Source organism: Rattus norvegicus, chromosome 10 (assembly GCF_036323735.1).
Source record: "Rattus norvegicus strain BN/NHsdMcwi chromosome 10, GRCr8, whole genome shotgun sequence".
Taxonomy (NCBI): Eukaryota; Metazoa; Chordata; class Mammalia; order Rodentia; family Muridae; genus Rattus; species Rattus norvegicus.
The window spans coordinates 42,872,983-42,900,305 of record NC_086028.1 but is presented as its reverse complement, the minus strand read 5'-3'; the positions used below and the strand labels follow the sequence as shown (position 1 = coordinate 42,900,305).

The 27,323-nt window shown below is 47.3% G+C and overlaps 2 protein-coding genes, 1 long non-coding RNA gene and 1 other non-coding gene across 6 annotated transcripts; 1 reads left to right on the top strand and 3 right to left on the bottom strand.

Moving 5' to 3' along the window:
- Positions 1–245: 245 nt before the first annotated feature.
- On the bottom strand, positions 246–10,387 carry Irgm2 (immunity-related GTPase family M member 2). Of its 3 annotated transcripts, XR_010055117.1 has the most exons (4): positions 10,179–10,385; positions 8,108–8,149; positions 1,058–3,526; positions 246–1,014 (listed from the first exon to the last, which is right to left on the bottom strand). XR_010055117.1 is itself a non-coding variant. In XM_039087216.2 (3 exons), the coding sequence occupies exon 3, from the start codon at positions 3,503–3,505 to the stop codon at positions 2,303–2,305; it is 1,203 nt and encodes a 400-aa protein (XP_038943144.1). In that variant the 5' UTR covers positions 3,506–3,526; positions 8,089–8,149; positions 10,179–10,387; the 3' UTR covers positions 246–2,302. The 3 variants fall into 3 exon arrangements, 2 of the variants coding, with proteins under 2 accessions (XP_038943144.1, NP_001395677.1); XM_039087216.2 differs by having other exon boundaries at positions 246–3,526; positions 8,089–8,149; positions 10,179–10,387; NM_001408748.1 differs by having other exon boundaries at positions 246–3,526; positions 10,179–10,336.
- LOC120095409 (small nucleolar RNA SNORA5) lies at positions 6,116–6,251 on the bottom strand. The gene has a single exon (XR_005490883.1). It is a non-coding gene; the product is annotated as a small nucleolar RNA SNORA5 (small nucleolar RNA).
- Positions 10,388–17,439: 7,052 nt separating the features above from the next.
- On the bottom strand, positions 17,440–25,259 carry Igtp (interferon gamma induced GTPase). The gene is made up of 3 exons (NM_001008765.1): positions 25,080–25,259; positions 23,291–23,516; positions 17,440–19,141 (listed from the first exon to the last, which is right to left on the bottom strand). Exons 2-3 carry the CDS (start codon positions 23,327–23,329, stop codon positions 17,855–17,857), a joined length of 1,326 nt encoding a protein of 441 aa, NP_001008765.1. The 5' UTR covers positions 23,330–23,516; positions 25,080–25,259; the 3' UTR covers positions 17,440–17,854.
- Positions 25,260–25,427: 168 nt separating this feature from the next.
- On the top strand, positions 25,428–26,655 carry LOC134480693 (uncharacterized). The gene is made up of 2 exons (XR_010055368.1): positions 25,428–25,566; positions 26,100–26,655. It is a non-coding gene; the product is annotated as an uncharacterized LOC134480693 (long non-coding RNA).
- Positions 26,656–27,323: the final 668 nt, after the last annotated feature.

Below are 27,323 nucleotides of genomic sequence, written 5' to 3'. Positions count from 1 at the left end.
ACATAGAAAGATACATAGAAAGATAGAGATATAGATAGATAGAGATATCATATATATGTCATAAAATATTTTTAAATCCATTAAAATTTTAAAATGCTATGCATAAAATCTTTTTAAAATCCATTATTAAAAACATTTGAGGGAATGCAGGAGTAGTTTTATGGGGGAAGAGAAGGGTAGGGTGATGTAAACACAGTGTTCATGTATGAAGTTATCAAAAATAAAGAACAAAAATAACACATCTATTCCTATAATAACTGTGATGATTTATTCCATCATAGAGATTAAGATCACATGTATGTTACATACAATACAGAATAATGTGTATGATGACTATATAATACCCCTGGACATATATTTCTGTATCTGTACATACAACCAGCAAAGAGAAAATCTACATCTGTGACCTAAGACACAGAATTCACACCCTACTTCTCCAGCCAGGCTAACAGTGAGATCACAGTCAGTTTCCTGAGTGCTGGGGCCAGGTTAGAGTCCCTGTAACCAACACATACAACCTTAGAAGAGCTTTAAGAAAACACGCTTGCTTTCTCACAGTCAACCTACTGGAGCGGGATCTGTGCTATAAACGTGACCTCAAGAATTATTTCTGAATACCCATGTACATCATAAGGATGGGAAACAAAACCTCTGATTTCATTGCAGACCTTTCCTGTGAGTCCATGGAACCACGTTAACAAAAGAACGAGCAGGCAGAAGGGGAGTCTTAGCAGAACTTGGTTCACCCCCAATCCCACTGCCGTGAGACTTCTCAGTTCAACCTATCCTTACCCACAACATATAAAGTAAACCCACCTTTTACATTTAAGTGATGCTTTTTCATAAAGTACCTGTGCCAGCAAGAGGGTATGGTTGGTGCATATTCCCCCCCCCCCAACAAATAACAATTGGTGTTTTCTTTCCATCTCAAAACAGATATTATTTCTTTCTGGGTATCAAAACCATAGCCTTCCATGTGCTAGGAAAACACTGTACAACTAAGCCACACCTAACCTTCTTCCCACTATTAACCAATAAAACCCCTGCCACACCTAACCTTCTTCCCACTATTAACCAATAAAACCCCTGTATACCCGCAGTGCCTGTGTGGTTAATATTGGTTGTCAATTTGGCAGGATCTAGAATCACTATGGAAAGGGACCTTTGGGCATGTCTAGAGGGAGTTTCTACACTTGGAAACTGAAACCACAGTTCCCTACACATGTGTGAAACTACACCTGAAAGTTGGGAGACCCACTTTGAACGTGGATGGTATCGTTCTATAGGCTGGGGTCTTGTGCTGAATGAAAAGGCAAACCTGTACTAAAGAGACCTATTCATCTCTCTCTGCTTCCTGACCGAGGACACATGGGACCAGCTGCTCCGTGCCCCTATTGTGATGACTTTCAGCTGTGATGGGCTGTCCTGGCAAACTATGAGCCCAAACTAAACACTCCGGGGTGAGGCTGGTAACAGTTGGCAGTGGGAAAGCATTTAGTGATCTGTCAAAGAGATGAAAGGGAAAGACAGAGAAAGGTCTGAGACTGAGAAGGGCTGACAGTACTGATGTCTACTGAAAGCCGGGCTGAGAGAAAGGAACATGACAGAACCCGGAGTGGCACCTGTCTTAAGGAAACACAAAGCCACACAAACAGAACGAAACGGGAGAAGGGCCTGTGTGTATGTGGATGGGGGTGCGGCCTGCAGAGTTAGGGGCAGCTGAAGAAGTTGAGGTCCAATATAAAACTGGGAGCACAAGAGTGTGAGGGGCCATGACTAGTCATGGTACCACTGACATCATCGAGGGTAGTGTAGGGCACCAAGAACCCTTCTGTTCAGCACTGTGCAAATCCCATTACCAGTAGGACCAGAGTTAACTCCCTTTTCCTCTTTACAGATCAGAGGAGGGGGTCAGAGAACAGGCCTCTGCTGGCCATGGTCTTCCCCATTCCTTAAGGGATACTCCATCTCCAGAGTCAGGGAAGAAAAGTAGGAAAGAGATATGAGCAAACCAAGAGGCCTCTAAGAGGAACTATATTAATCATAGGCGCTAAGGTGAGCTTGTGTCAAATGTGAAATTCTGAGCAATTAGAAAAGGGAAATTTCTCTTACAGTGGGATCCTGATAGTTCAATTAGTAAAACCAAACAAATGGTACAGACCAAAGTCCATTATAGTGCCTCATGAGGCACCATTAGGAGAGTCAGCCTATTAACCTCAAGGAACTTGGAACCCCTGGGGCAGGGATTAGCTCAACTGGGGGTACATGTGAGGTGCAGGGCTGGGGAGAAGACCTCAGTTGTCTAGGTCTTTTGAAGATGAGAAATGGAGTCTTTCAGGATTTTCCACAGAAAATTCTTGGTTTTGCCAGCAGTTTCATCAAGTACACCTTTCTGTTGCGTGTATCTATGGTGAGGAGAGTAAAAACAGCATGGCACGCGGTCAAGGCCTGTAGAGAAAAACTGGATTACAGGGCGATGCAACCAAACCAATGGCCAGCCATCTTGTTGGTACCCCTGTATCTCCTGGGACTCTATGCTAGCCTTGTAATGTGTATCTGGCTTTTCCATACTCCGAGACACCTGGCTGAGAGATTGGTCATCCACACCAAAGATTTCTTGGAAGACTTTCCGAGTCTCTGTCAGGTTGTCTGGAGTCAAGATTCCAAACTCTCTTTGTAGGTTATTTTCATCTATGATCTTTTTAATGGACTCTACTCTCTCATTAATAGTATTCTCACAAATTTGGTAAAGGGTTTCTAAGAGACCATGGTACTTGATGTCAGAGAGGTCTTTCCGTAGGGTCTCCCTAAGCCTTTCGAAGTCATGTAATAAAGGCTTCATGATAGATACCAGGAATATGGGGGGCTCCTTCACTTTCCCCTTCTGGAGATTCTCCCTAATATTCTTTTGGATACTCTGCAGGAGCTGGGGTTCAGGGAAGGTACTTGTGCTGATGTCCCTGTCCAGCTTGGTCCAGACGACATAGAACTTCTTTCTCATCCTCTGCATGGCTTCGGCCAGCTTCACATGATTCGAGCTGAACTGCTCAGAAGCAATGATGATGATAAGGTCATATGCGCTGAACTGCATCTCATCCAGGTAGCTCTCCATGCTCTGGGCTGTGGTCCCTATGCCAGGCAGGTCCCACAGCTCCACATAGGGAAAGTGGGAAGAGGAGTAACAGGCTGGTTTCTGGGTGGTCCTCACCACCCCAGTGGGAGCTGAATCCTCCTCCTCATGTCCAATGAGCCTAAGGGCGTTGACGAAAGATGACATGCCATTGCCAGAGTCCCCAGTCACAGCGATTTTCATTGTGGTTCTGGATACTTTCTGCACAATCTCTTTAACTATAGAGACCACTTCCACCCCGTTCCCTCCCGCCACAGCAGCCTGAATACTCTTGATGACTTCTACAGATAAAATACTGTTGTCTTTGGAAATGAATACAGCGTCGGATAAGCATGCAAACTGTTTATCCTCGGGCAACCCGACTGCTTCTTCCATGCTGGTGAGCAATGGAGCAACCTGCAAAGGAAAGGGAGTTGGGACGCTGTGAAGACAGGCACACACAGGAAACACTGTTCCTTGGCAAGACTTTCAGATCCATAGCCTATCCTACGCCAAAACCTGCTGTTACAGAGCCAGCTGAGCCTTCCTGGGCATGAGCACATTCTTGGGGAGCATGGATAGCTCTACAGCTGTTACTGCAGCACTAAACCCCAAAGCGAAACACTGGGATGTCAGGCAGGACTCTCACTGGGTACCAATGTCCTTGCTCCTGGTTGCTTGGGCTACCCAGAGGAAGTGTATTCAGAGCAGGGGGCAGTCTAGGCCAGCTCCCACCCAGAGGACCCAGCAAGTCTTCGGTTCACACAAACTTCTCCATCAGTGACTATGTGTTCTAGTTGCACTGTGAAAAGTGTTCTTCCTTTCCCCAGTGACATTCAGTAGCAGTGGTGTGATGGTCTGTATAGGCATGGCCCAGGGAGTGGCACTATTAGAGGGTGAGGCCCTGTAGGAGTAGAAGTGTCAGTGTCGCTATGGGTATGGGCTTTGAGACCCTCATCCTAGCTCCCTGGGAGCCAGTCTTCTGCTAGCAGCCTACAGAGGAAGACGTAGAACTCTCAGCTCCTCCTGTACCATGCCTGCCTGGATGCTGCCCTGCTCCCACCTTGAGGATAATGGACTGAACCTCTGAATGTGTAAGCCAGCCCCAATTAAATGTTGTCCTTGATAAGACTTGCCTTGGTCATGGTGTCTGTTCACAGCAGTAAAACCCTAAGACAAATGGCACAAGGAATACAGGGCTACCTATCAGCTTCAACAGCAAAGCCACATGGTTTCCAAATGATCTCACTAGGGCCTGGAGAGGGGACAGCTCAGCAGGTAAGAGCACTGGCTGTTCTTGCAAGAGACCTGGGCTTGGTTCCCAGCACCCACACAGTGGCTCACAACCACCTGTAACTCCAATTTCAGGGATTCCAAAACCCTCTTCCAGACTCCGAGAGTATTTATATGCGCATGTGCACATACAGACACTGAGGAATGCATACACATAAAGTAAATCTTTAAAAAAAGTAATTCCATCAGTCTTAAGTCAGCATGTGGGCTGTCTGTTACCACTGCTGCTATCCTTATTAAAATACAGAGTGAAGTTCTTCTGTGAACATCTTCCTGTTTTGTTCTTATTAGCATACGTATTTTTGTTTATCTGTTTGTTTTGAGTCAGGGTTTCTCTATGTAACCCTGGCTGTCCAGGAACTTGCTCTATAGACTAGGCTGGCCCTACACTCAGAGATCTGCCTGCCTCTGCCTCCTTAATGCCGGGATTAAAGATGTGCACCACCACACTCAGCAGTTTTAGTGTATGTTAATGATACACATGCTGTATCATTATTTATTGTGGCATTTGCATCCTTGTACGTCATGCATTTTTATTATACTCTCCCCCACCCCTGTTAACCTGTCTAGACTTCCTCCTGGTCCAAGTGATCTCTTTCCCCTTCCCAACTGTCCCACTTGTATAGGTTTGCTTTTAGCTTTCTGCGTTTGTTTTTGTTTTTGTTTTTGTTTTCTTCTGAGGTTCCTTTGACTCTTTACAAAACTGTGACTGATCATGTGCACTGTATCACTAGCTACAGGGACTCAAGGAAATGTCCCTCTTTCCTTTATCACCCATCAACTGTGTGAAAATCCTCAGGGAGGCATGTGACCTTACCAGACCAACCCCGTGCCCGCAGGCCCAGTCACGTGGTGATATTGCACAGCTACAATAATTTCAAAAGCACAACAGCCACGTTATGTCCAGAATTCAGCATTTCACACACACAAGTGCGCGCGCATGCACACCAGGACATCCTACAGTTTTTACATGCTTCCCATGCCTTCTAAGAGATCCTTGAGCCATGGAGAGGTTGATATGGAAATATAGATGTCCCAACATAATGGGCATTCAACCATGTTTCTGTTCTTGACTAAATCTTTGATATGAGATTGAATGTATTTTGTGGGGCAGGATGGAGAATGTGCCACTCAGGGATCAAAAGCACTGACTGCTCTTTCATAAGATATCATAAGGTTTGATTCCCAGCACCCATACCAGATGGCTCACAACCTCTTGTAACTCCAGCTCCAGGGGACCTGCCAGCGTCTCCTGGTCTCCTGGGGCAGTACACAATGTACATATCCCCAACACACACACACACACACACATACACACACACACACACACACACACACACGTAGACACATAACAATGAGAAGCTGGGCATGGTAGTACATTCCTTTAATCTCAGCACTAGGGGGCAGAAGCACAAGAGGATCTATGAACTCCAGGCCCAACAGTGAGGGCTACACTTTCTCAAAAAGAACTTTTTTTTTTTTTTTTTTTTTTATTTTTTTTTATAGGACCCAAAAGAAAGTCAGGAAAGGCCTGACGCTATATAGCTCACCACTGCTGAAAATACAGCATACCTCCCACAGCCTAGTAAGCATCAGATCACTAGCAAAGAGTCTAATGAATCTCTTTAAATTTTGTTTTTAAAGCAACTGGGCCTGAGCTGAAACACCAGGACTTGCCTTTTGTCTGCCCTGAGAACCCCTATGTTTAGAGTACAGTGTCTGCAGCCAAACTTATCCCCAGGTCCCAGGTTAGGGGACCCAGAGCCCATGAGCAGCAGAACTTGTTTTGGCAGCCATCTAGGCCAGTTCCCACCATGGCAGGGTGGGGACTGAATTTGTCTAAAAAGAACTTTTTTAAAGATGGAGAATACGAAGTGCAGAAACTACACATGGCACTTACAGGTAAGCAAAAAAAAAAAAAAAAACAAAACACCTTCCACAGACTACAGTGTTGGCCTTCTGGTGTGGACATATAAGTGTGAGGACAGGACTCCAAACATTACACAGGATCACACCACCTCTCAAGAAGCAAGACAACGGCGAACACCTTAGCCCACCATTCTAGGGGGAAGGCCCTGGGTGGGACCAGTGTCTTTAACCCCACTCACGAGTGACTGCTGTGGCTCCTTTCCCTCCCAGTTTTATTTTCTTGGTTTGTGTGTCTATGCATTTGAAACTCAGCACCATATATTTCCTGAGTCTCACATAGCTCTTCTGTCCTTTAAGGAGCTCTCTGCCAGCCAGGTTGTGGTGGTGGTGGTGGTGGTACACACCTTTAATCCCAGCATTTGGGAGGCAGAGGTAAGCAGATCTCTGAGTTGGAGACTAGCCTAGTCTAGAGTGAGTTCTAGGACAGTCAGGGCTACACAGTAAAACCCTGCCTCAAAAAAAAAAAAAAAAAAAACAACAACAACAACAACAACAACAAAACCACCACCACCACCAAAAACACTAATCCCCTACCCCAAAGGAGCTCCCTTCCTGATTTACTCATGGGGTCCCATGAAATTACTAGGTATCCACCTGAGAAATCCAGGGCTCTTCAGTCTGGAAGGTGCTTCTCGAGCACCCTTAAGTCTTCTGGTACAGTTTTTTTTGTCCTCCATATTCTCAGTGGGAGCATCCTCTGCCCCACTTGCTCACCTTTTTTGATAGGCTGTCCTGCCTTCAGCCCAGCACTGCTCCCCATGCTCCTCAACCCTGGGGGCCCAGCTCCAGTCTCCACATGGAAAGAGTGGGCCGACACCTCCTCCTGAGTCTCCAGAGCGCTGGCTGGGTGAGTTGTGGGCAACTTCCTAAGTCCCTAGTTTCCTGCAGATTACCAGATCAGTTGCTTTTCTCATCCCTCTGACAAAATACCAGGAGGAAGAGTCAGCTGTGGACAGCCTCAGCAGACAAGGCTTCCTTCGTGAGCTGGTCAGCATTTTGGCCTGGAGTTCAAGTAGCCTCACACTTCCCTATTTGAGGGCCCTGTCCAGTTTATACCTGTGCTGCTGCTGGTTTACCTCTTGGCACAAGGGTCAGACATCCATGAGAAGAGGAGCAGACCCCCCCTGGCTTCTGAAGGGACCCCCCACAAGGAAACTCACCAGAGAGGGACAGCCAGGGCTGGGAGGAGAGCCAGACCATGTGAGCCATGACTCAGAAATCTAAGGTACTCACAGAAAGAGGTGGACTTCACAGAAGCCAGGGCAAGCTCACATACGTGTTCATGCATGAACACACGCATTCACATGTACACTCACAAGTGCTGTGCCATATGATTCACCAAGGTTACAATGTTACTCTACAGATTCAGCTGACTGAAACGTTTAATTTATTTTTTTTTAATTTATTTTTGAGATAAGAGTCTCTCTACATAGCTATGGCTGTTCTGGAACTCACTCTGTAGACCAGGCTCACACAGATCTACCTGCCTCTTCTTCCCGAGGGCTGGGACAAACGGCGTGTGCCACCCTTCCCAGGGACCTGTGTTTTATTGTATTTATTCCGATTCCATAACTCACCAAAATTCCGTGCCTTAAGTAAAGCAAACTAAAAACTATGGGTGACAGGGGGAGTGATATCACATGAGCATCCATGACGGCCAATTTCAGGTGTCAGCTTCATTGTATCATGACATGCCCAGGGCATCTGTGAGGCTCACGGATAAGTATACGTGTCAGGGTGTTTCCAGAGAGGATTACCTGAGGGGACAAGACTCACCCTGGATGTAGACTTCACCGTCTTGCCGGCTGGGGTCCAGAACTAGTATAAAAAGACAAAGGAATGAAATAAAGTTAAGTGCCAGCATTCGCCTCTCTCTGTCCAGACTGTGCATACCTGAGCTGAGCTGAGGAACGCCTCTGAGGCCACACCTTCCCTACTGTAGAGGGCTGTATCCTGTCTAACCACAAGCCAACAAACCCTTCTTCCTTGAAGTTGCTTCCCCTAAGGGATTTTATCACAGCAAAGAGAAAGATAATGAAGACTAACCTTAACCATATGTGGATATGCCATGATACAACCTGTTATTAACTAGCTATTAAAAATGTATTCATTTGTTATTAATCTATTAAGCATTTTAAAATATTTACTTAAAATGTTAACAAATATATACTTATATGTATATATTGTTTATATATACATATTTAAATGTGCTGGAGATGTGTCAAATGGGTACACTTGCAGAGGTTAAAAGAACCTTGTGGGAGTTGGTTCTCTTTTTTCTCTATTTTATATATGTGAGTACACTGTAGCTGTCTTCAGACACACCAGAAGAGAGCTCCAGATCCCATTACTGATGGTCGTGAACCCCCATGGGCTTGCTGGGAATTGAACTCAGGACCTCTGGAAGAGTAGTCAGTGCTCTTAACCACTGAGCCATCTCTCCAGTTCCAGGAGCTGGTTCTTTCCATCATGTGCATTGTTGGGGTCAAACTTGGGTTTTTCAGGCTTAGAAACAAATCACTTTCACCCACTAAGCCAGCTCACTGGCCCACAGCCCATTCTTCTATGCAATTATTATAGACTAATAAATCGCATGCATTTAAAAATGTAGATCAGTCTAATATAACCCATGCCAGTCTAAAACTCGCTATGGAAACTTGAACTCAATCTTCTGCCCCCAATTCCTAAGTCCTATGCTTACAAGTGTGAGCCACCTCGCCGAGCTCAATTATGCCAACGTTGAAAACTCACACTTATGAAGAGATTGCCTATAAAGTACTCCGCACAGTTCATTCCTCATCCAGCAACCCTGAACCTCCATGAGAGGGTCTCCCAGAGATGTGGGAACCAGCCTAAACTAGTTGTGGATCTGAGAGGTCAAGGACTGTTGTGAACACACACTCTATTGGAGTCTCGACCCCACGTTGCTATCGCTTCACCATTGTGGGGGACACTGGGAATTTCCAGGCGCAACTGATTCCAGGAAAGAGTAAGGATCCGCCCCATGGTCAGTGGGAGCAGCCTTGAACCCAGCATGCTTTGGCGAGGTGGTGTTTAAAGTGCCCCCTCCCCCTGCACACACAAACACACCGTAATATTCTATGAAGGACTGATCTGGTGCCTGCAGTATGCCAGGTTTTCTAAAGCAGATGAAATACTTAAACTGGTATTATCTTGTGTCTATTTATTATTTATTTATTTAAGTGGTTTTGGTTTCTGGTTTTTTTGGTTTTGTTCGTTTGATTGGTTGGTTGGTTCGGTTTTGTTAGTTTGTTTTAAAAGGGCCCGTGAGAAGGCTCAACAAGTAAGCAGACTTGCCACCATGTGAGTTCAGGGACTGTGTGAGTTCGGCTGTGGAAGGAGAGAATCAGCTCTGGGGGTTGTCCTCTGACCGTCACATACACACGGGCACACACACTAAATAAACATGTTATAAAATAGTTGAACTGAGAATTACACAGAACGTTTCCTTGGGAACTCAGTGTTTCAAGTCCCAGTCTCCATTTGCTCCGAATAAAGAGCCACTGTGTTTATATAGTTCTGGGACATACAGACATTGCCTGTGAGAGGTTTTGATCCTGGACGCTGGTCAGTAGCTAAGAGTAAAATCCACCCTGTTTTCTCTTAACCAGGCCCCCTCCGAAGACCCACAAACCCAGGGATATGCAGGTAAAAGGCTTCTCTGCTGGTGCATGGGAAGAACGCAATTCAGCCAGACACCAGGCGCTCTGGTCCTGAAGACAGTGAGGGAGGGTGCCTGCAGCACAGAGTCCCCCAGAAAAACACCTGACCCCAGACTCCCCTGCCCTAAGCAGGTTGTTAGGCCAAGCAGGAGCCCCTCACCTACCTGCTCAGAAGCCTTACAGAACTGCAATCCGGGCCCAGGACAGCCAGGAGGAAGAGAACAGAAGTTTGAAGGGACAGGGTCCTGTGGGGAAGAGCGACTAGAAGAGCCTGGAGCTTCTGAAGGGCAGCCTGAGTTCCTGGGTTCCCACTCAGACACTGCTGCACCCTGGCCCTTAACGCAACTCTTCAACTTCCAAGCTTAAGTCCTGCCTCCCCGCCCCCGGACGGGAGGGGCCGGCTGCCAGAACAGCTTTCAGTTTCGGTTCCTAGAAACCGCTGGTTTTCGAGATTTAGAGACTCTACATTCTTTTTCAGAGAGGGGGGGGGAGCCTTGCTGGGGATGGCCAGACCTGGAGGTCAGAAGTCTCCCCGAGAACCCTGCCATCCAGAGCTGCAGTTAAAGCTGCCTGGTCTGACCCTGCTGCCTCCCTTCCTGGAGCCCCCTTGCTCAGATGCCCCTAACCCTGGGAGATGACCGTCTTCAGACCCAGTGAGTTCCAGCTAGAGAGTTCCAGTTAGAGAGTGATTGGGTCTGAGAATCGCTGAAGAAAGACCCCAGACTCCAACCATTCATCAAAATGGTGGCAGCCCGAAGGGCTTTTATGCAGGGCTAGGAGAATTTTCCAGAAGGGTTAGGTAACCTCTAATATGATCAGTAGGGGTAAAACATTAGAACAATTTTGATTGGTTACCATGTTAGTTTCATTGTATTTGGTGAGACCTTGAAGAATGTCAGACACCAGCTCAGCCCTGGCCTTGTTTTCTCCTCCAGCTAAGTGTTCCAGGAGCAGACTCAGCTCCTGACTTACCCTCCCCAAGTCGGGGGCCAGCACTGATGAAGGCTTATTGTCAGTGGCTTCCTCCCAGGAGCCCAGTGTGCTTCCCTGGGGGAACCGAAATTTTTTATTCCCAAGGTTCTCATTTCTTAGCGAACCTCTCAAGAGCAGCAGAGTCTTCATGAGGCTGCCCTCCTGTCTGCTCTCCTTGCTCAGTCATTCACTCGTTCCCTCCCACCAGGGAGCCCTTCTCATCTACTCTGTCAGTCTACCCTATCTCCAGTGTGGTCTCTTCTCGCTCGGGATTCCTCAGAGCTCAGGAGACACAGTACCCGACTCACCCTTGTCCTGCGTTCTTGATTGATGTCCTTGGGGATAGAGGACTGTTAACTGCTTAGCTAGTGTCTGTATTTCACACAACAGCCTGAACAGGTCTGGGGGCAGTTTGGGGCAAGGCTCATTAAAGAACCCATCAATGCCAAATCCCGAGGGTATCCTGTGGACTCATGTGGCAAGACTACTCTCTATCAGACACTGGCTTCCTCTTCCCTCACTCTCAGTGCCTGGGCTGCTCTCAGCTCCTCCAAGCCCCTGCTTCGATATTCCAACAGATGGAGAAGTACTTCCCAGAGCCATACAACATCATCCTCCCCTCCAGCCTTCATCCTGGGGTGGTCTCGATGAGACAGCTGCACTGTCCCAGGACGCTGTTAACAATTCCCTTGATGCCTGGTTTCCCATTTCCAGAAGAGCACAGCCTCTGGAGCACCCAGCCCAGCACTGAGGGTCTGTGGCTCTTTTGCTTATGCAGGTCAGCAGCTCCTACTTCACACCTACCCAAATAGTTCACCTCTATGTACATGTCTTGGATCCAAAGTATGTCAACTGAGTCAGCAGAAAATATTAGAAGCAGAGGCTAGAGACTGCAAGTGGTTACTACTCCCTAAGCACTCTAACCTCTCCACAGATCCCCTGCCCTCTTTCTAATCTGGGAGCAGCAGGTGGGCATGACCACGCACTTGGGGATACTTCACAGTGAATGATATTAATTTTTGCATCTAATGCATATTAATAATTAGGGATGGATATGCCTTAGTTGTCAAAGAACTTAGCCAGCATTCACAGGCCACAGGTTATGCCCAGCACCACGTTAAACTGTGTACATGCCTTTAGTCCCAGCACTCTGGAGGCAGAAGCAGGTAAGTCTCGGTGAGTTTTAAAACAGCTTGGTCTACATAACAAAGGCTACACAGAAAGACCAAGTCTCAAAAGCAACAAGAGCAACTGAATCCACTGGGGAAGGGGGTGCATGTTTCTCATTTCCGCACAGATGAGGATGTAGAGGCAGAAGGGTCAGGAGTTCAGGACCATTTGTGACTACACAGTCAGCTGGCCAGCCTGGCCTATGCACACGTGTGCACGAGCAAACACACAGACACACACACACACAGACACACACAGACACACATGTACACACATACACACACACATACACACACAGACACACACACAGACACACACATACACACACACAGACACACACACACACACACCCTTCACCTGGGGTTGGAGGTGCCTCAGCGGTAAGAGCACTCGCTCTTGCAGAGACCCTGAGTTCACTTCTCGGCAATCATGCCAGGCAGCTCCCGCCTGCCTATAATTCCCAGATGGCCTCTGAAGGCATCCTCCCCCCCACCCCCCAACACACACACATAGCATACATGGACATATATGCAAAAATAAAATAAGTCTTCTTTTTAAAAATCTATGTTAGTGGATGCCAGGCAGGAAGAGCTGCAGTGGGCAAGTGAGCTCCCTGGAGACTGGAGCCGGCCCACCATCTCGCATGGCTGTGATAGGTATGTTCTGGTGAGGCACAGCCCCAGAGACTGCATCCCAGGATTGCTTCTTGCTACTGACATGCTGTCTCATGTAGGTCATTGCCATACTCCTCGTTTATGTGGTGTGGTGTGAGTGGACGCCGGAACGCCCTCACTGCCTATAGCCTGTTGCGATTAATTCCTGGGTGATAGCCACCCTATTGGGCAAGTTTCCTACAGATCAACATAAAGATGAACTTTCACGAATTAATGCTGTTCAGATGAATTAATGACTTTATAGAGTTCCTGATTTGATTCAAATAATTTTAGGAGGAAAGTTTAAGGAGATGGTTTTAGTTGGTTTTTTTTTTTTGAAAACTTTTTTTTTTAAATTTTTAATTAAAGAAACCCTAATCTTTCTGCTGCTCCTTTTTTTTTTTTTTAAACTAGGCAAGACCAAAGTTTGAGGTAGACAAGCAGAAGAGCCATTTGCTGGGCGCATGGAGGCCCGGCGGGTGCGGGGAGCGGGGGCGCCGCCCTGCGCTTGGGTGAGAGAGAGAGAGAGAGAGAGAGAGAGAGAGAGAGAGAGAGAGAGAGAGAGGAGCGCGGAGCGCGTGTGGCCAGCACCGCTCAGCCTGGAGCTCACCGGTTTTAGTTGTTTTGCCAGAAAGATGTAATAAAGTTAGAATCAAGAATGGAATACCACCCCCCACCTCAGAGAATAGTAAGTAAAGGCTTCATAATAAGGAATGCAATGAGCTTTCATAAATTACAGTAAGAAGAGAAAGAGACTTAGGACCGATTTGTGATCAAGGAAAAACATTCATTCTAGGTCAGGGCCCAGGATGAACCACAGGTGTGCACTATGATAAAGCAAGGCCATATTGAAACTGTTGCTTTGAACTTAAGATTTTATAGAATGGGGCTGGAGAGATGGCTCAGTGGTTAAGAGCACCCGACTGCTCTTCCAGAGGTCATGAGTTCAATTCCCAGCAACCACATGGTGGCTCACAACCATCTGTAAAGAGATCCGATTCCCTCTTCTGGTGTATCTGAAGACAGCTACAGTGTATTTATATATAATAAATGAATAAATCTTTAAAAAAAAGATTTTATAGAATGAAATTATATTCTACATTCCATATTCTTTGAACTTACTATCGACATCCTTCTGTAACTACCCTTTCGTGTAACATTTTATCTATGATGTAACTTTTCTTACACAGGGAACTTTCTGTCTAAAAGTCTATAAAAAGCTGAAAGCAACAATTGAGTTTCAGTGTAGCCATTTCTGAATCATCCAGTGTGCGCTCATCTGTGTGCCTGACTTACTTTTTTCTCCTTTCTCACTGGCTCACAAAGAGTTAACCCAATTCTATCAGGCAGTGAGAGAAAGAGCCCAAGTAACTGGGTTTCTTTTTCTAATCCCCTGCTGCTATCAGCACGAAATTGCCGGAAGCCACCCACCTCTTGGCCCCTGAATAGCAAGAGAGATTTAAGCAGCTAGAAGCCATTTGGCTCCAGAATAGCAAGAGACAGTTGGATTGCTGAAGTCATCAGCTTTTGGCCCCAAGGCAGACGCCGTACCCCACCACTTTCCTCAGTTACTTGAATGTCCGGAAAAGGCTTTCGACACTAAGTAGGGCACTTGTGGCCAGGAGAAGGTCAAGAGAACAGTTTATAGCTGAGAGACATAAATAAAAATAACCCAGAAAGCTAACAGGGTGACCTCAGCAGTTAACTTTCAGCTGCTTTGAGGGGAAACTGCAGTTGCCAATAAGGAATTAGGAAAACCTTCCTGCCTGTGTGACCAAACAGCTGAGAGACAAAGTTAGAAAAGAACAAACCAGCCCAGGTTGCTAAATGTGCTCTGGTAACACGTGAGGAACAGAGATTCCCCCTGGGCAAGTCCCTCTCAGTCACTACACCTCATGGACAGCAAGTCAGGGTAGACCTGCAGGCTGGACTGTGGACTTTCGGTGAGGGATGAGACCAGAGGGTGGATAAGTGTTCCCTGCCTTGTCCTGGGACAAACTGGATTCAGACTTTCTAGTACTCTCACTGGATCAAACCACATAGTTTGTGACTCGTTGTCTTAGTTAAGATTTCCATTGCTGTGAAGAGACACCATGACCAAGGCAACTCTTAAAAAGGACAGCATTTAATCAGAGCTAGCTTACAGGTTCAGAGGTTCAGGCAAGGCCAGAAGCATGGCAGCATCCAGGTAGGCATGGCTCTGTGTTCCAAAGGTGAACGGGAGAAAACTGCTGTCTTCCAGGCAGCTAGGAAGAGGATCGCAAAGCCCACCCCTACAGTGACACACTTCCTCCAACAATGCCACTCCAACAAGGTCACACCTCCCAATAGTGTCACTCCCTGGGCTAAGCATATTCAAACCAGCACATTATGGACCTCAAAGACATAGTCTCCAATCTCTTCAGGAAAAATTGAGAAAAATCAAAAGTTGACTATCCACAAGCCTGGAGAGATGACTTGGTGATTAATGTCATCTGGTGCTCTTCCAGAAGACTATAGAGTTTAATTGCCAGTACCCACCTTAGGCAACTCACAGCTGTTTGTAACTCTAGTTCTAGAGGGTCCAGCACTTTCTTCTGGCCCCTGTGTGCACACGCACATGCACTCACACATTGAGAGAGAGACTAAGTTTATTGTCTAGAAGAGTAGACCTAACCCATAGAAAGCATCATTTTCAAAACTAAACACACAGCAGAACCTCTCAGAAGTTGGTTTCAAGGGCATGAGAATGCTCTCTGAATGTGGTTCCTTCAGCAGTCATGAGTCAGCTCCAGGCATCCATCAGCAACAGAAGAATGTGAGGGATTCCAGTTGACAGGTTGCAGATAGCAACCAGGCTGTTGGACTGAGGTGTTTCCTATCCCCTCTGAGGCAGAGTGGAACCTCCTCTAAGGTCAGCACACAGGTCACAAAGGGGCATTAACAATGTAATTGCTAGGGGTTGGGGATTTGGCTCAGTGGTAGAGTGCTTGCCTAGGAAGCGCAAGGCCCTGGGTTCGGTCCCCAGCTCCGAAAAAAAGAAAAAAAAAAAAAAAAAAAAAAAGAATGTAATTGCTGGGGCTGGAGAGATGGCTCAGCAGTTAAGAGCACCAATAGCTTCTTCCAGAGGTCCTGAGTTCAAATCTCGACAACCACATGGTGGCTCACAACCATCTGTGATGAGATCTGATGCCCTCTTCTGGTGTGTCTAAAGACAGCAACAATGTACTTACATATAATAAATAAATAAATCTTTAAAAAAAGAATGTAATCACTGGCAGAATGGGGTGGTGCATGCCTTCAATGTCAGCACTTAGGAGACAGAGACAGATGTATCTTGTTTAGTTCAAGGCCAGCCTGGTCTATATAGCAAGTTCCAGGATAGCCAGGGTTACATAGTGAGACCCTGTCTCAAAGCAGCAGCAGCAAAAAAGAAGAAGAAAAGCAACTTCTGAATGCTTCTAACTGAAGAACACATCCGGGACAGCCTAGCCAAGGACACGTGGGAGCAGAGTTGAAACCTTTCCAACTTCTATGTCCTCCATAGCCGACTAGCCCGATAGTAACTGCACTGGATGTTCAGGATCCCAGTGTATCCTGCAGCCTTTTCGGGATGGAGCTTTGAGCCCAAAAACTGTGTCCTGGGTTGACATACTTCAGTTAGCGAGAGCAGTTAGCCAGAAGTGGAACCACAGAAGCCACAAGGCAAGGTTAGTGCATTTAGAGATGCTGCCAGAACTGTGGACTTTGATGGAGTAGGTCTTAGTTTTCACTTTGGCACTATCAACCTGCTGGGTTTTACAGCCTAGAAGGTGCTTTCATCATGAAGTCCTGTGTTAAGGTCTGGGGTCTTGTTACAGTCTCCACCCACATGTAACACGCGCGCGCACACACACACACACGCACACGCACGAGATGTGCCCTTATGAGAGATAATTAGGTCATGCTGTCATTGCTTTAGGAAGGGACCAATCATGTTCTCAGTGGTTCAGCTGCTTCCCTTAAGGTGCAGCCTCGTCTCTGGATCTTTTGTGCTTCTGGTCTCTTCCACATGAATGCCTGCCATTGTGATGGGGCCACTAGAGGCTAACTTGATGGATCCTTCCATGAGGAGCCCCCCAGGTTCCAGAACTATGAGTTAATAAACCATATTTGCTTTTATACTCCCTAAACTCAGATTGTGTTTTGTTGGAACGCCAGAAAATAGACTAAGAAGTTGATGTCCAGACCTCGAGGAAACCTCTCTTCCCTGTGCTGGCACAGAGCTCGACTCCCTTGCTGAGCTCCTTGAACACTGATCACATGTTTCAGAGACATCTTTGGCAGGCCAGCAATATGGCTCAGTGGGTGAAGGTGCTTGCTGCCATGCCTGATGATGTGACTTCAGTCCCCAGAACCTACATGGTGAGAGGAGGACACTAACTCTACGTGCTGTGGGGAAGCACACAACCACATACCTGCACTCACCGGTGCATACACACAGACCCAACAAGCAGTAGACCTTAAGGGACAGTTGCCACCACCCCACTCCTCCCTCCAAATTTCTAATTCTGTGCCAGTTGAGTCGCCACCAGGGTTATCCGGAGAACGATAAAGCTAAGAATAAAACAGTATCGATGAAGACAACTTTAATGGTTTAGGAGGGAAAAGATTTTTTTTAAAGATTCATTTATTTATTTATTTTTATATATGAACACACTGTGTCTTCAGATAGATCAGAAGAGGGCATCAGATCCCATTACAGATGGTTGTGAGCCACCACGTGGTTGCTGGGAATTGAACTCAGGACCCCTGGAAGAGGAGCCATTACTCTTAACTACTAAGCCATCTCTCCAGCCCGAGGGAAAAGATTTGATTTAAACATGCGTTACCAAGAAGACTGAAAGCATAAGAATCTAAGTACCGAGCTAACAAGGCTTGGCTGATTGTCTCGGCAAGTACTTGACACTTTGAAGGAACAGGGTATTAGAATTGAAGACAGGAAGGAGAGCGGTTTCCTGAAGTCCTCTAAATTTATTAAGCATTGTTACAAGGTGTTGCTGCAGTTCTTGTTTTCTGGCGAATAGCTAGGGCTCTATGCAAAAAGACCCTGAGGCAGCCTGGATTCCACTTGAGGGTACGCCAGACCCTTCACAAAGGATTTCAGGAGGAAGTGTATAGTCCTCTAGAGCTCTCCTCAAGGAGGTCTTGGTGTTCTTAGCAACTATTTCAATGATGCGCTTCTGTCTCTGGTGTCTGAAGTATCGGGTAACGACATCCCACAAGCCGAACCACCATGGACTTCCAAGAACCCTGAGGAGTATGTTCACGACAAAACACATCATCAACCTCAGTCTCCTGTCCATCTTGATCAAGTCCTGGAACTGCAAGGCCCTGGTGCTCATCTCTGGTCTCCCTGTACTCTGAGCTACCCTCCTAAGTGACTCATTATCCACACCAAAGAGCTTCTGGTAGGTGTCCAGACTCCTCTCCAGGTCAGCAATATCATACGGGGGGCTGACAGCTGCCTCCAGGTGTTTCGTGAACATCAGGTCCTCCTTCAGAGAGAGCGCCTTATTGTTGATGCACTTGTCGCAGACTTGAGAAAGGGTCTCTAAGGGATCTCTGTACCTGATGTTGTGGATGTCTTTTCGCAGTGTCTCTCTAAGGTCTAGGAAGTCGTGAAAAGATGGACTAAAGCAGGAGACCAGAAATATGGGGGGGTCCCTCACCTGAGCCTTCTGGAGATTCTCCCTGATATTCTTTTGGATACTCTGCAGGAGCTGGGGTTCAGGGAAGGTACTTGTGCTGATGTCCCTGTCCAGCTTGGTCCAGACGACATAGAACCTCTTTCTCATCCTCTGCATGGCTTCGGCCAGCTTCACATGATTCGAGCTGAACTGCTCAGAAGCAATGATGATGATAAGGTCATATGCGCTGAACTGCATCTCATCCAGGTAGCTCTCCATGCTCTGGGCTGTGACCCCGGTGCCAGGCAGGTCCCACAGCTCCACATAGGGAAAGTGGAAAGAGGAGTAACAGGCTGGTTTCTGGGTGGTCCTCACCACCCCAGTGGGAGCTGAATCCTCCTCCTCATGTCCAATGAGCCTAAGGGCGTTGACGAAAGATGACATGCCATTGCCAGAGTCCCCAGTCACGGCGATTTTTACCGTGTATCTAGACTTACTCTGCATTTCCTCTTTGACTGTGTATATCACTTTCTGTAAATCCCCCTCTGCCACAGCCTTACCGACCTTCTCAATGACTTCTGGAGAAGAAGAGTTCTGGCTGCTATAGGATGACTCACCAGCAGTGATGGATTTAAACAATGGCGGCTTGAGAGGTTTCGCCATGTTTATGAAAGGGGTAAAAACCTGCAGAGGGGAAGAGCAGAGAGTCAGACTCAAGATGACACAGAAATCCACAGGACGCACACACCCCAGCCGTGGCTTTCAAATCTGCCGCCAGAGACAGCCAAGGCCCTCACTTGAACAGAGCATGGCACCTCCTCTGGGACGGGGCTGCTCTCTAGGTGCATAGCTCTTCATACTGCTCACCTCACGGCAGGACTGAAGATGTCTGAACCTGAGCTGCAAAACTGCAGCTGGGTTCTTCAGTGAGAAAATGGGCAGGCAGGGCTGACCACAGCTTTCCGCACCACGGCCCATTGCGCTTCTCCTTTAAGAACCAAATATTCAAGGGCTGGAGAGATGGTTCAGGGGCTAAGAGCACTGACTGCTCTTCCAGAGATCCTGGATTCAATCCCCAGCAACCATATGGTGGTTCACGACCATCTGTAATGGGATCTGCTGTCCTCTTCCGGCACACAGATACACATGCAAATAGAAGCACTCATACACCTAAAGTAAATAAGTCTCCAAAAGAAAATCAAATATTCAGCTGGATGTGGTAGCACACACCTTCAGTCTCAGCTCTTAGGAGGCAGAAGCAGGTGGATTTCTGTGAGTTCAAGGTCAGTCTGGCCAACCAGAACTATGTAGTAAGACCCTGCCTCCAAAAAGAGATTGATTTTGTGTATTTGTATGTGTCTGCCTATACACACATGTGCAAACACCCATCTGTGTGTGCGTATGTATGTTGGCGTGTGCCTCTGTGTGTTTGCGTGTGTGTGTGTTTGCACGTGTGTGTTTGTGTGTGTGTGTGTGTTTGCGTGTGTGTGTGTGTTTGCGTGTGTGTGTTTGCGTGTGTGTGTGTGTGTGTGTGTGAAGACCAAGGGTCAACCTTGGCTGCCGTTCCTCTGGAGCCTCTCATCTGGCTTGCTTTTCCTTTACCTTTTATGTGGGTGGGTGTTTTTGCTTATGTGTGCATCTGTGTACCACACGTGTATCTGACACTTTTGGAAACCAGAACAAGGTCACAGGAATTGAAGCCTGGTCCTCAGGAAGAGCGGCCTGTGCTCTTAATAGCTGAGGCTTCTCTTCAGCACTTATTTATTAGGACAGGGTTTCTCACAGGAACCTGTGGTCCACTGATGAGGTTAGATTTGGCGGGCCAGGGAGCCCCCGAGATCTGACTGTCTCCACCTCCCAGCACTGGGATTACAAACCCATTTTACCACACCCAGCTCTTTTTTTTTTTTTTTTTTTTTTTCTAGACAGGGTCTTAATAGGTAGTCCTGATGTGCTGGAACTCACTGCATGGACCATGGTCTTTCTTCTTTTTCCTTTCATTTGTTTGTTTGTTTGTTTGTTTGTTTGTTTTTGAGACAGGGTTTCTCTGTGTAGCCTTAGCTGCCCTGGAACTCACTCTTTAGACCAGGCTGGCCTCGAACTCAGAAAACCAACTGCCTCTGCCTCTGAATGCTGGGATTAAAGGTGTGTGCTACTACACAGATGTATCCAGCTTTTTTCATGTGGATTCTGGGGACTGAACTCAGGTCCTTGTGTACTCTCTTACCAACCTGGATAAATTTACTATTTGTAATCACACTATGAAATTCGCAATGATATAGACCAATAATTACCTGCAATGGCAAATACCTGTAACCCATCAACTTCAGCAGACACTCAAACCGAACTTCCCAAACCACCTGGTGAGGCTTTCTCCTTGTTTGCTTTTTAGATTCATTTGTATGTATGTGTGTTTTGCCTACACCCATGTCTATATACCATATGTGCCCTCAAAAACTGAAAGAGAGCATCAGATCCCCTGAGGCAGGAATTACAGACACAAAATTGAGGCACAATGTGGATGCTGGGAATAGAACCCAGGTCTTCTGCAAGAGCAACCAGTCTGATTAACAGCTGAGCCTTCTCTCCAGCCCCAATCTGATTGTTCATAAACACTAAGATTTGAGTGTCCCTGCGTGTTGACAATGGCACTAATATAAGAATTCCGGCTATTGTGCAAATGGGTAGGCTCAATCCTTATCACGAGATCAAAGCATTGTGAGCCTCCATTGTAATGAGAATTGGGTAAGCTGATTGAGGATTGAATTGAAGATAAAAGACGCCCATGCTGTCCCTAGGTGACAGGCCTTTGTAGTGGGTTTGGCCTATGTTGCTTGTGTTCTAATGTTAATCTGGGTCCCCAAAACTTCTTACTGGAGAGTAGCTTCTAGGAACCTGCCACCAATTGGTTCTGATTGGTGAATAAAAATGCCAACAGCCAATAGCTGGGAAGGACAGACAGAGGCCGTGTTTGGAATTTCCCAGGCTTGGTGGGGGGAAGGTTAGGGAGGGGAAGTCCAGGGGCGGGGATCAGCCAAGCTAGGAGTGTGAAGGAGACACTAAACCTGAGAAGAGTGTGGGACAGTGAAGCATGGCCACCATGTGAAGGAGTTGGAAGGGGTGGGGAGGAGAACATAGCCCAGCTGGGCAGCCCCCTGGGTCCAGAGCAGCCAAAATAGAGTCTATCAGCAGTGGAGCAGGTTAGGCAGTGACCCAGCTATTGTTCTGATTAATGAATATTAAAATAGAAAGCTCTGTGTGTGTGTGTGTGTGTGTGTGTGTGTGTGTGTCTTTCTTTTTTTTTTTTTTCCGGAGCTGGGGACCGAACCCAGGGCCTTACGCTTGCTAGGCAAGTGCTCTACCACTGAGCTAAATCCCCAACCCCATGTCTTTCATTTGGGAACATAAACCATTGTAGCAAGTAGCAAACTCATTAATTAATTATTTCAACAGGACTTCTTCACAATGCCACCATTAACAGGGATTGTTGGAACGTAGAAATTGGGGCAGCCTAAATCCATCTTCCTGAACCATGATCAAAACAGCTCTGGAACAAACTATCTCTTATTTCCTTAAGAAAAGGAAAGGAAAAGGAAAATTCTATCTATTGAAATGATCAGATGACATCTTGGGCCAATAGAAAAGCTTCCCCCATCTTGCCTCTCTGATATATCTACTAGTGTATTTTAAAGTTATCTTGATTTAGGATCTGTTGTTGTTGCTGCTGTTGTGTAAAACTATAAAAAAACTTCCTGAAGCTTTCACATTAGAACACAAATGTGGGCAACCTAAATTTCTATTCCTAGGCCATGAAAACTCAAAATGGCTCCAGGATAAGCAACTTCTTATTGAGAGAGAGAGAGAGAGAGAGAGAGAGAGAGAGAGGCAGACACACCCCAAGAGGTGTTACTCAGTTGATAAAGAGTGTTTGCCTAGCACCCATGAAGGGATGAGTTCAGTCCCTAGTGACACAGAAACCTGGACATGTGTCATCCACATGTATTCTGAGAACCTAGGAGTTGGAAGCAGAAGGATAAGAAAATTAAAGGCCTCCTCGCCTACACTGTATGTTTGAAGCTAGCCTGGACTACATGAGACCCTGTCTCGAAAAAACAAATAAACAACCCTTTCTGTGTGCATTGCCATCAACATTTTAAAACTTCACATCAGCCAGATGTGCTGGTTTATTCCAGCAGAGGCAGGCAAATCTCTCAGTTCAAGACCAGTCTGATCTACAGAGTTCCAGGACAGTCAGGACTACACAGTGAAACCCTGTCTCAAAAATAAATTTAAAAATAAACAAAAAAATAAACAAACAAATAAATACATTAAAACTCCCAAACTCAAGACCATCTCTTTGATTCACGTAGTGTGCACCTGTTACATGAAGAGCTCCCAGCCAGATCCACCCCTTAGAATCCCACGCAGGATTCCAAGTCCTTACACTGAAGAGCCCCATAAGGCCCACCATTCTACCTGAGGGACCACTTCCAGGGAACAACTTCTGAGTGTTGATTAATTCTCTGTGGTGACCCCACCCAATTCTCCCCTGAGGTAGTTTCTCTCCTTTCTTGTCCTCTCCTGGGGTGGCCTCTCTCCTCAGTCCTCTCCTGGGATGCTTCCTTTCTTTGTTCCCTTCCTGAGGTGAGTCCAGCTCTACTCCCCAAACATGCTACTTACACAGTGGCTGGGCCAGGACATGACCCGTGGAAGGGTCAGCATGGAGGGGATCAGCCAAGAGCCCCAACCTGTTTGAAGACTCACCCGGCTCCTTGCAAGCCCAACAAATTTCTCGAGTCTCTGTTTTCTGATGGGGCAAGCCATGCTACCCACCTTCCGTATCATTTGTGGCAACTTCATGACTAAATCCATGGGACGCTCTCTACACAGCTCTCTGCTGTCTGTGTGAACACTCTGTAGTCTTAACTCAAATGGCTGAGCTGGTGTTCCTCTGGTTCTTCCTTCTCCCTTCGACTTAATGGAGTATGAAGGTCTATACCCGTGGACCTGAACCCGTGGGTCTGTTACAGGCCTTGTGATCTTTACTCTTCTTCAGAACCTATTAGAAAAACGATATTACAACAACTGATGGCAGATGGGGAAACACATTGTTAGAAATACACAAGGAGCTCTTTGTCCCATCTTTCCTTGTGCTGGCTGGCGGTGGTGTGCGTGATGGCCCTGGCAGGTGCTTTCAAGAGCAGCAGCAATGCCGAGAGGAGAGGCAAGCCCCAGGCCCTCATCAGGCCATGCTGCCCAGGCATCGTTCAGGTCGTAACGGAGAAGATGAGGCATAGGTGCCATCAGCAGATTTTAAATCACTGATGATCACAGGGCTGGGACCACGGTGGAGCCCAGAGGCAGGCTGAACAAGTGCGGATTGATCAGCCCGGGATTTGATGGGCAGCACAGGCACCTAGAGAAATGGCCGAACAATCTGCTTCCACCCTGTCAGTGTGACTTCATTGTACTAGACCGTGAAGAAGCAAGACGAAAACACACAGGAGAGGAAACCCTGGGACTCTTTTTCTAGAGATATAAGACGTAAACAAAAAGCCAAAGGACGGGGCTGGGGATTTAGCTCAGTGGTAGAGCCCTTACCTAGGAAGCGCAAGGCCCTGGGTTTGGTCCCCAGCTCCGGGGGGTGGAGGGGTGGAAAGAAAAGGACCCCAGAGGGCTTACTGGCCAGCCAGTCTAGCCAAGAGGTTCACTGAGAGATTCTATTTCAAAAATAAATAAATAAATAAATAAATAAATAAATAAATAAATAAAATAAGTTGGAGAGAGTCTGAGGAAGACATCCTGAAGTCAGCCTCTGTATTACACACACATACACACAGGTACTGGCAAGCAGACTCACAGGCATGTGCGCACACACACACACACACACACACACGCGCGCGCGCGCGCAATAGTCTCACAGCTGCACAAAAAGGTCATGTATGCAGTTTACCCGGAGGCCCTTTGGTCTGCCCTATGTTCTGTCGGGTTGTGTTTTATTATATTCTCTTCCAAAAGACTGAAATGCTGATAGCCTGACGAAAAGCCAGCTTCTCCAATGCAGATTAAAAATGCCCAACTGAGTTAGGCAAAAAGTTCCCTTACGGACCCAGCCCTCCAAGCCGGGAGTCCTAGTCCCTGCATGTTCCACATGACCAACAGGTGCATGGTACACAATTCCAGGGCGTTCTAACACTGCCTGTGGGATGGTCTGATCCTGGACTCTGGTCCCAGAGGGAACATCAAACAGTGGCCAAGAGAAGATGAATAAAATCCCACCTGCTTTCTTTCTTTCTTTTTTTTTCTTTTTTCTTTTTTTCGGAGCTGAGGACCGAACCCAAGGCCTTGCGCTTGCTAGACAACCCACCTGCTTTCTTTAAACTAGGCCCCATCAGAAGACCCACAAACCCAGGGATATGCAGGTAAAAGGGGCTACATTGCCTCTCTCTGTTAGTTGGTTGGAAGGGCTTGATTCAGCCAAAACACCCAAAACACCAGGCACTCTGGTCCTGAAGACAGTGAGGGAGGGTGCCTGCAGCACAGAGTCCCCCAGAAAAACACCTGACCCCAGACTCCCCTGCCCTAAGCAGGTTGTTAGGCCAAGCAGGAGCCCCTCACCTACCTGTTCAGAAGCCTTACAAAACTGCAATCCGGGCCCAGGACAGCCAGGAGGAAGAAAACAGAAGTTTGAAGGGGCAGGGTCCTGTGGGGAAGAGCGACTAGAAGAGCCTGGAGCTTCCGAAGGCCAGCCTGAGCTCCTGGGTTACCTCTCAGACCCTGCTCTATCTTGGCCCTGATGCAGTTCCTCAACTTTTAGGCATGAGCCCTGCCTGCCGCCCCCCCAGCCCCGCCGCACCCCTCCTCCCCGAGGGGAGGGGCCGGCTGCCAGAACTGCTTTCAGTTTCGGTTCCTGGAAGTGACTGGTTTTCGGGATTTTGAGGCTCAGACTCTACATTCTTCAGGAAGGGGGGGGGGGGCTGCTGGGGCCTGGAGGTCAAAAGTCTCCCTGGGAGCACTGCCATCCAGAGCTGCAGTCAGAGCTGCCTGGTCTGACCCTGCTGCTTCCCTTCCTGGAGCCCCTCTCGATAATGGCACCATGTTGAGACCAGGTGAGACTGGTCCTTGGAGAACTACTTGCTCTTCAATGCTACTCCTTGGGGCTTTTGTCCCTTCTCCGTGGTCTACTCGCTCCCTCCCGCCCACTCAGCCCAGGGGCAGTAATCCCACCTCTGAGGAAACCTCTCTGCCTTGCTCTAATCCTGTCAGCTAGCCAGGATCAAGGCATGCGGTCCCCCCAACAGAATATGCCACCTTTAAGAGGTCTCCTGCCGGTGGGTTTCTCTGAGTTCAGGGGAAAAATTTAACAAACAAAACAAAAACCAAAAAAAAACACACTCTCCTTCTCTGTATGCTCAGTTGCCACGTTTTTGGGCAACATCTTTGTGCACAGTGATGCCCTGGACCACTGAGTGCTCAGGTAGAGAGGAACGGGCTAGTTTCCTTGTGCTGCTGTTGAGCAGGTTAAGACGCAGTGGCTGATGGGTAGTGTGCACGCTCAGCCCTTGCGGTCTGGGCTGCTCTGGCTTCTCAGTTTCACTCACTGTCCCTGACATCTCCCTCCCTCCCCCACCCCTTCTTTCAGTATTTGTGCACCCTGTGCGAGCATGAGCCTCAGAGGTCAGAGGAGGTTGTTGGAGCCCCTGCAGCTGGAGTTACAGGCAGTTGTAAGCTGTCACGTGGAAGCTGGAAACCACTCTTACTTGGGTCCTCAGCAAGAACAACAGCTCCAGCCCCTTCTCCATGTTTCTGAATCACAACTCCCTTTAGGCGCACCAGAAGAGCAGGGGTCCTCATGGCGGCACCGTAGTGCATGGTGTGGCTAAGCCTCTGTATCCTAGCTGCTTGTTGATTCTCTGCCCTTTTTCCTTCATGGAGCAGGTTTCTGGCCACCGCACCCCATTTTAGTTGCTTTCTTGGTGTCTATGCTGTGAGTTGCGGCCTCGGAAATCCCTGCCGGGGCCCAGTGCTTAGTTCTGCACTGGGGCCAAGATCTGCACCATGTTAACTGGGTCACCTGAAAATATGAGCAAAGCAAAGTGGGGGCGTGAGTCCCCAGAATGGGCACCACTGGCCAGGTGGCATTAATGTCATAGCCTCATTCTTCTTAAAAATAATAACAATAAAATACTTTTAAAAGACTTATTTATTTGGGGGGGGGGCAGCATGGTGGTGCATGCCTTTGATCCTAGCACTTGGGAGGCAGAAGCAGGCTGATCTCTGTGATTCAAGGCTAGCCTGGTCTGCAAAGCGAGTTCCAGGACAGCAGGGGCTACACAGAGAAACCCTATGTCAAAAGAAGATTTACTTATTTTGTGTGTTTAAATGTTTTGCTTGCATGTATGTGTGTGTAGCATGTGGGTGCCTAGTATCCACAGAGATCCCCTATGAGTTCTGTCCTCTGCAAGTGCAGCTAGCTGGTCTCTGATTCTATCACCAGAGCAAGAGCAAGCAGACTACTGTCCCTGCTGGGCCACAGGGAGATGTCAGTGTCCTAAGAATCTAAACAAAACAGGCACGGTGGCAGCCACCTCTACTCCCAGCACTCAGGAGGCAGAGTCAGGAGGATCTCTGAGTTCCAGGCCAGCCTGGTCTAAAGATCAAGTTCCAGGACAGCTAGAGCTACACACACACACACACACACACACACACACACACACACACACCTCAAAAGCAAAAATCCTGTCCCAAAAAAGAGAGAAGGAAGAAAAGAAGGAAGGAAAGAAGGAAGGAATGAAGGAGGAGATCAATTGTGGCCCACTTTCATGCCCCAATTGCTGTATATGTGATTTTTATCTTTTTTTTTTTT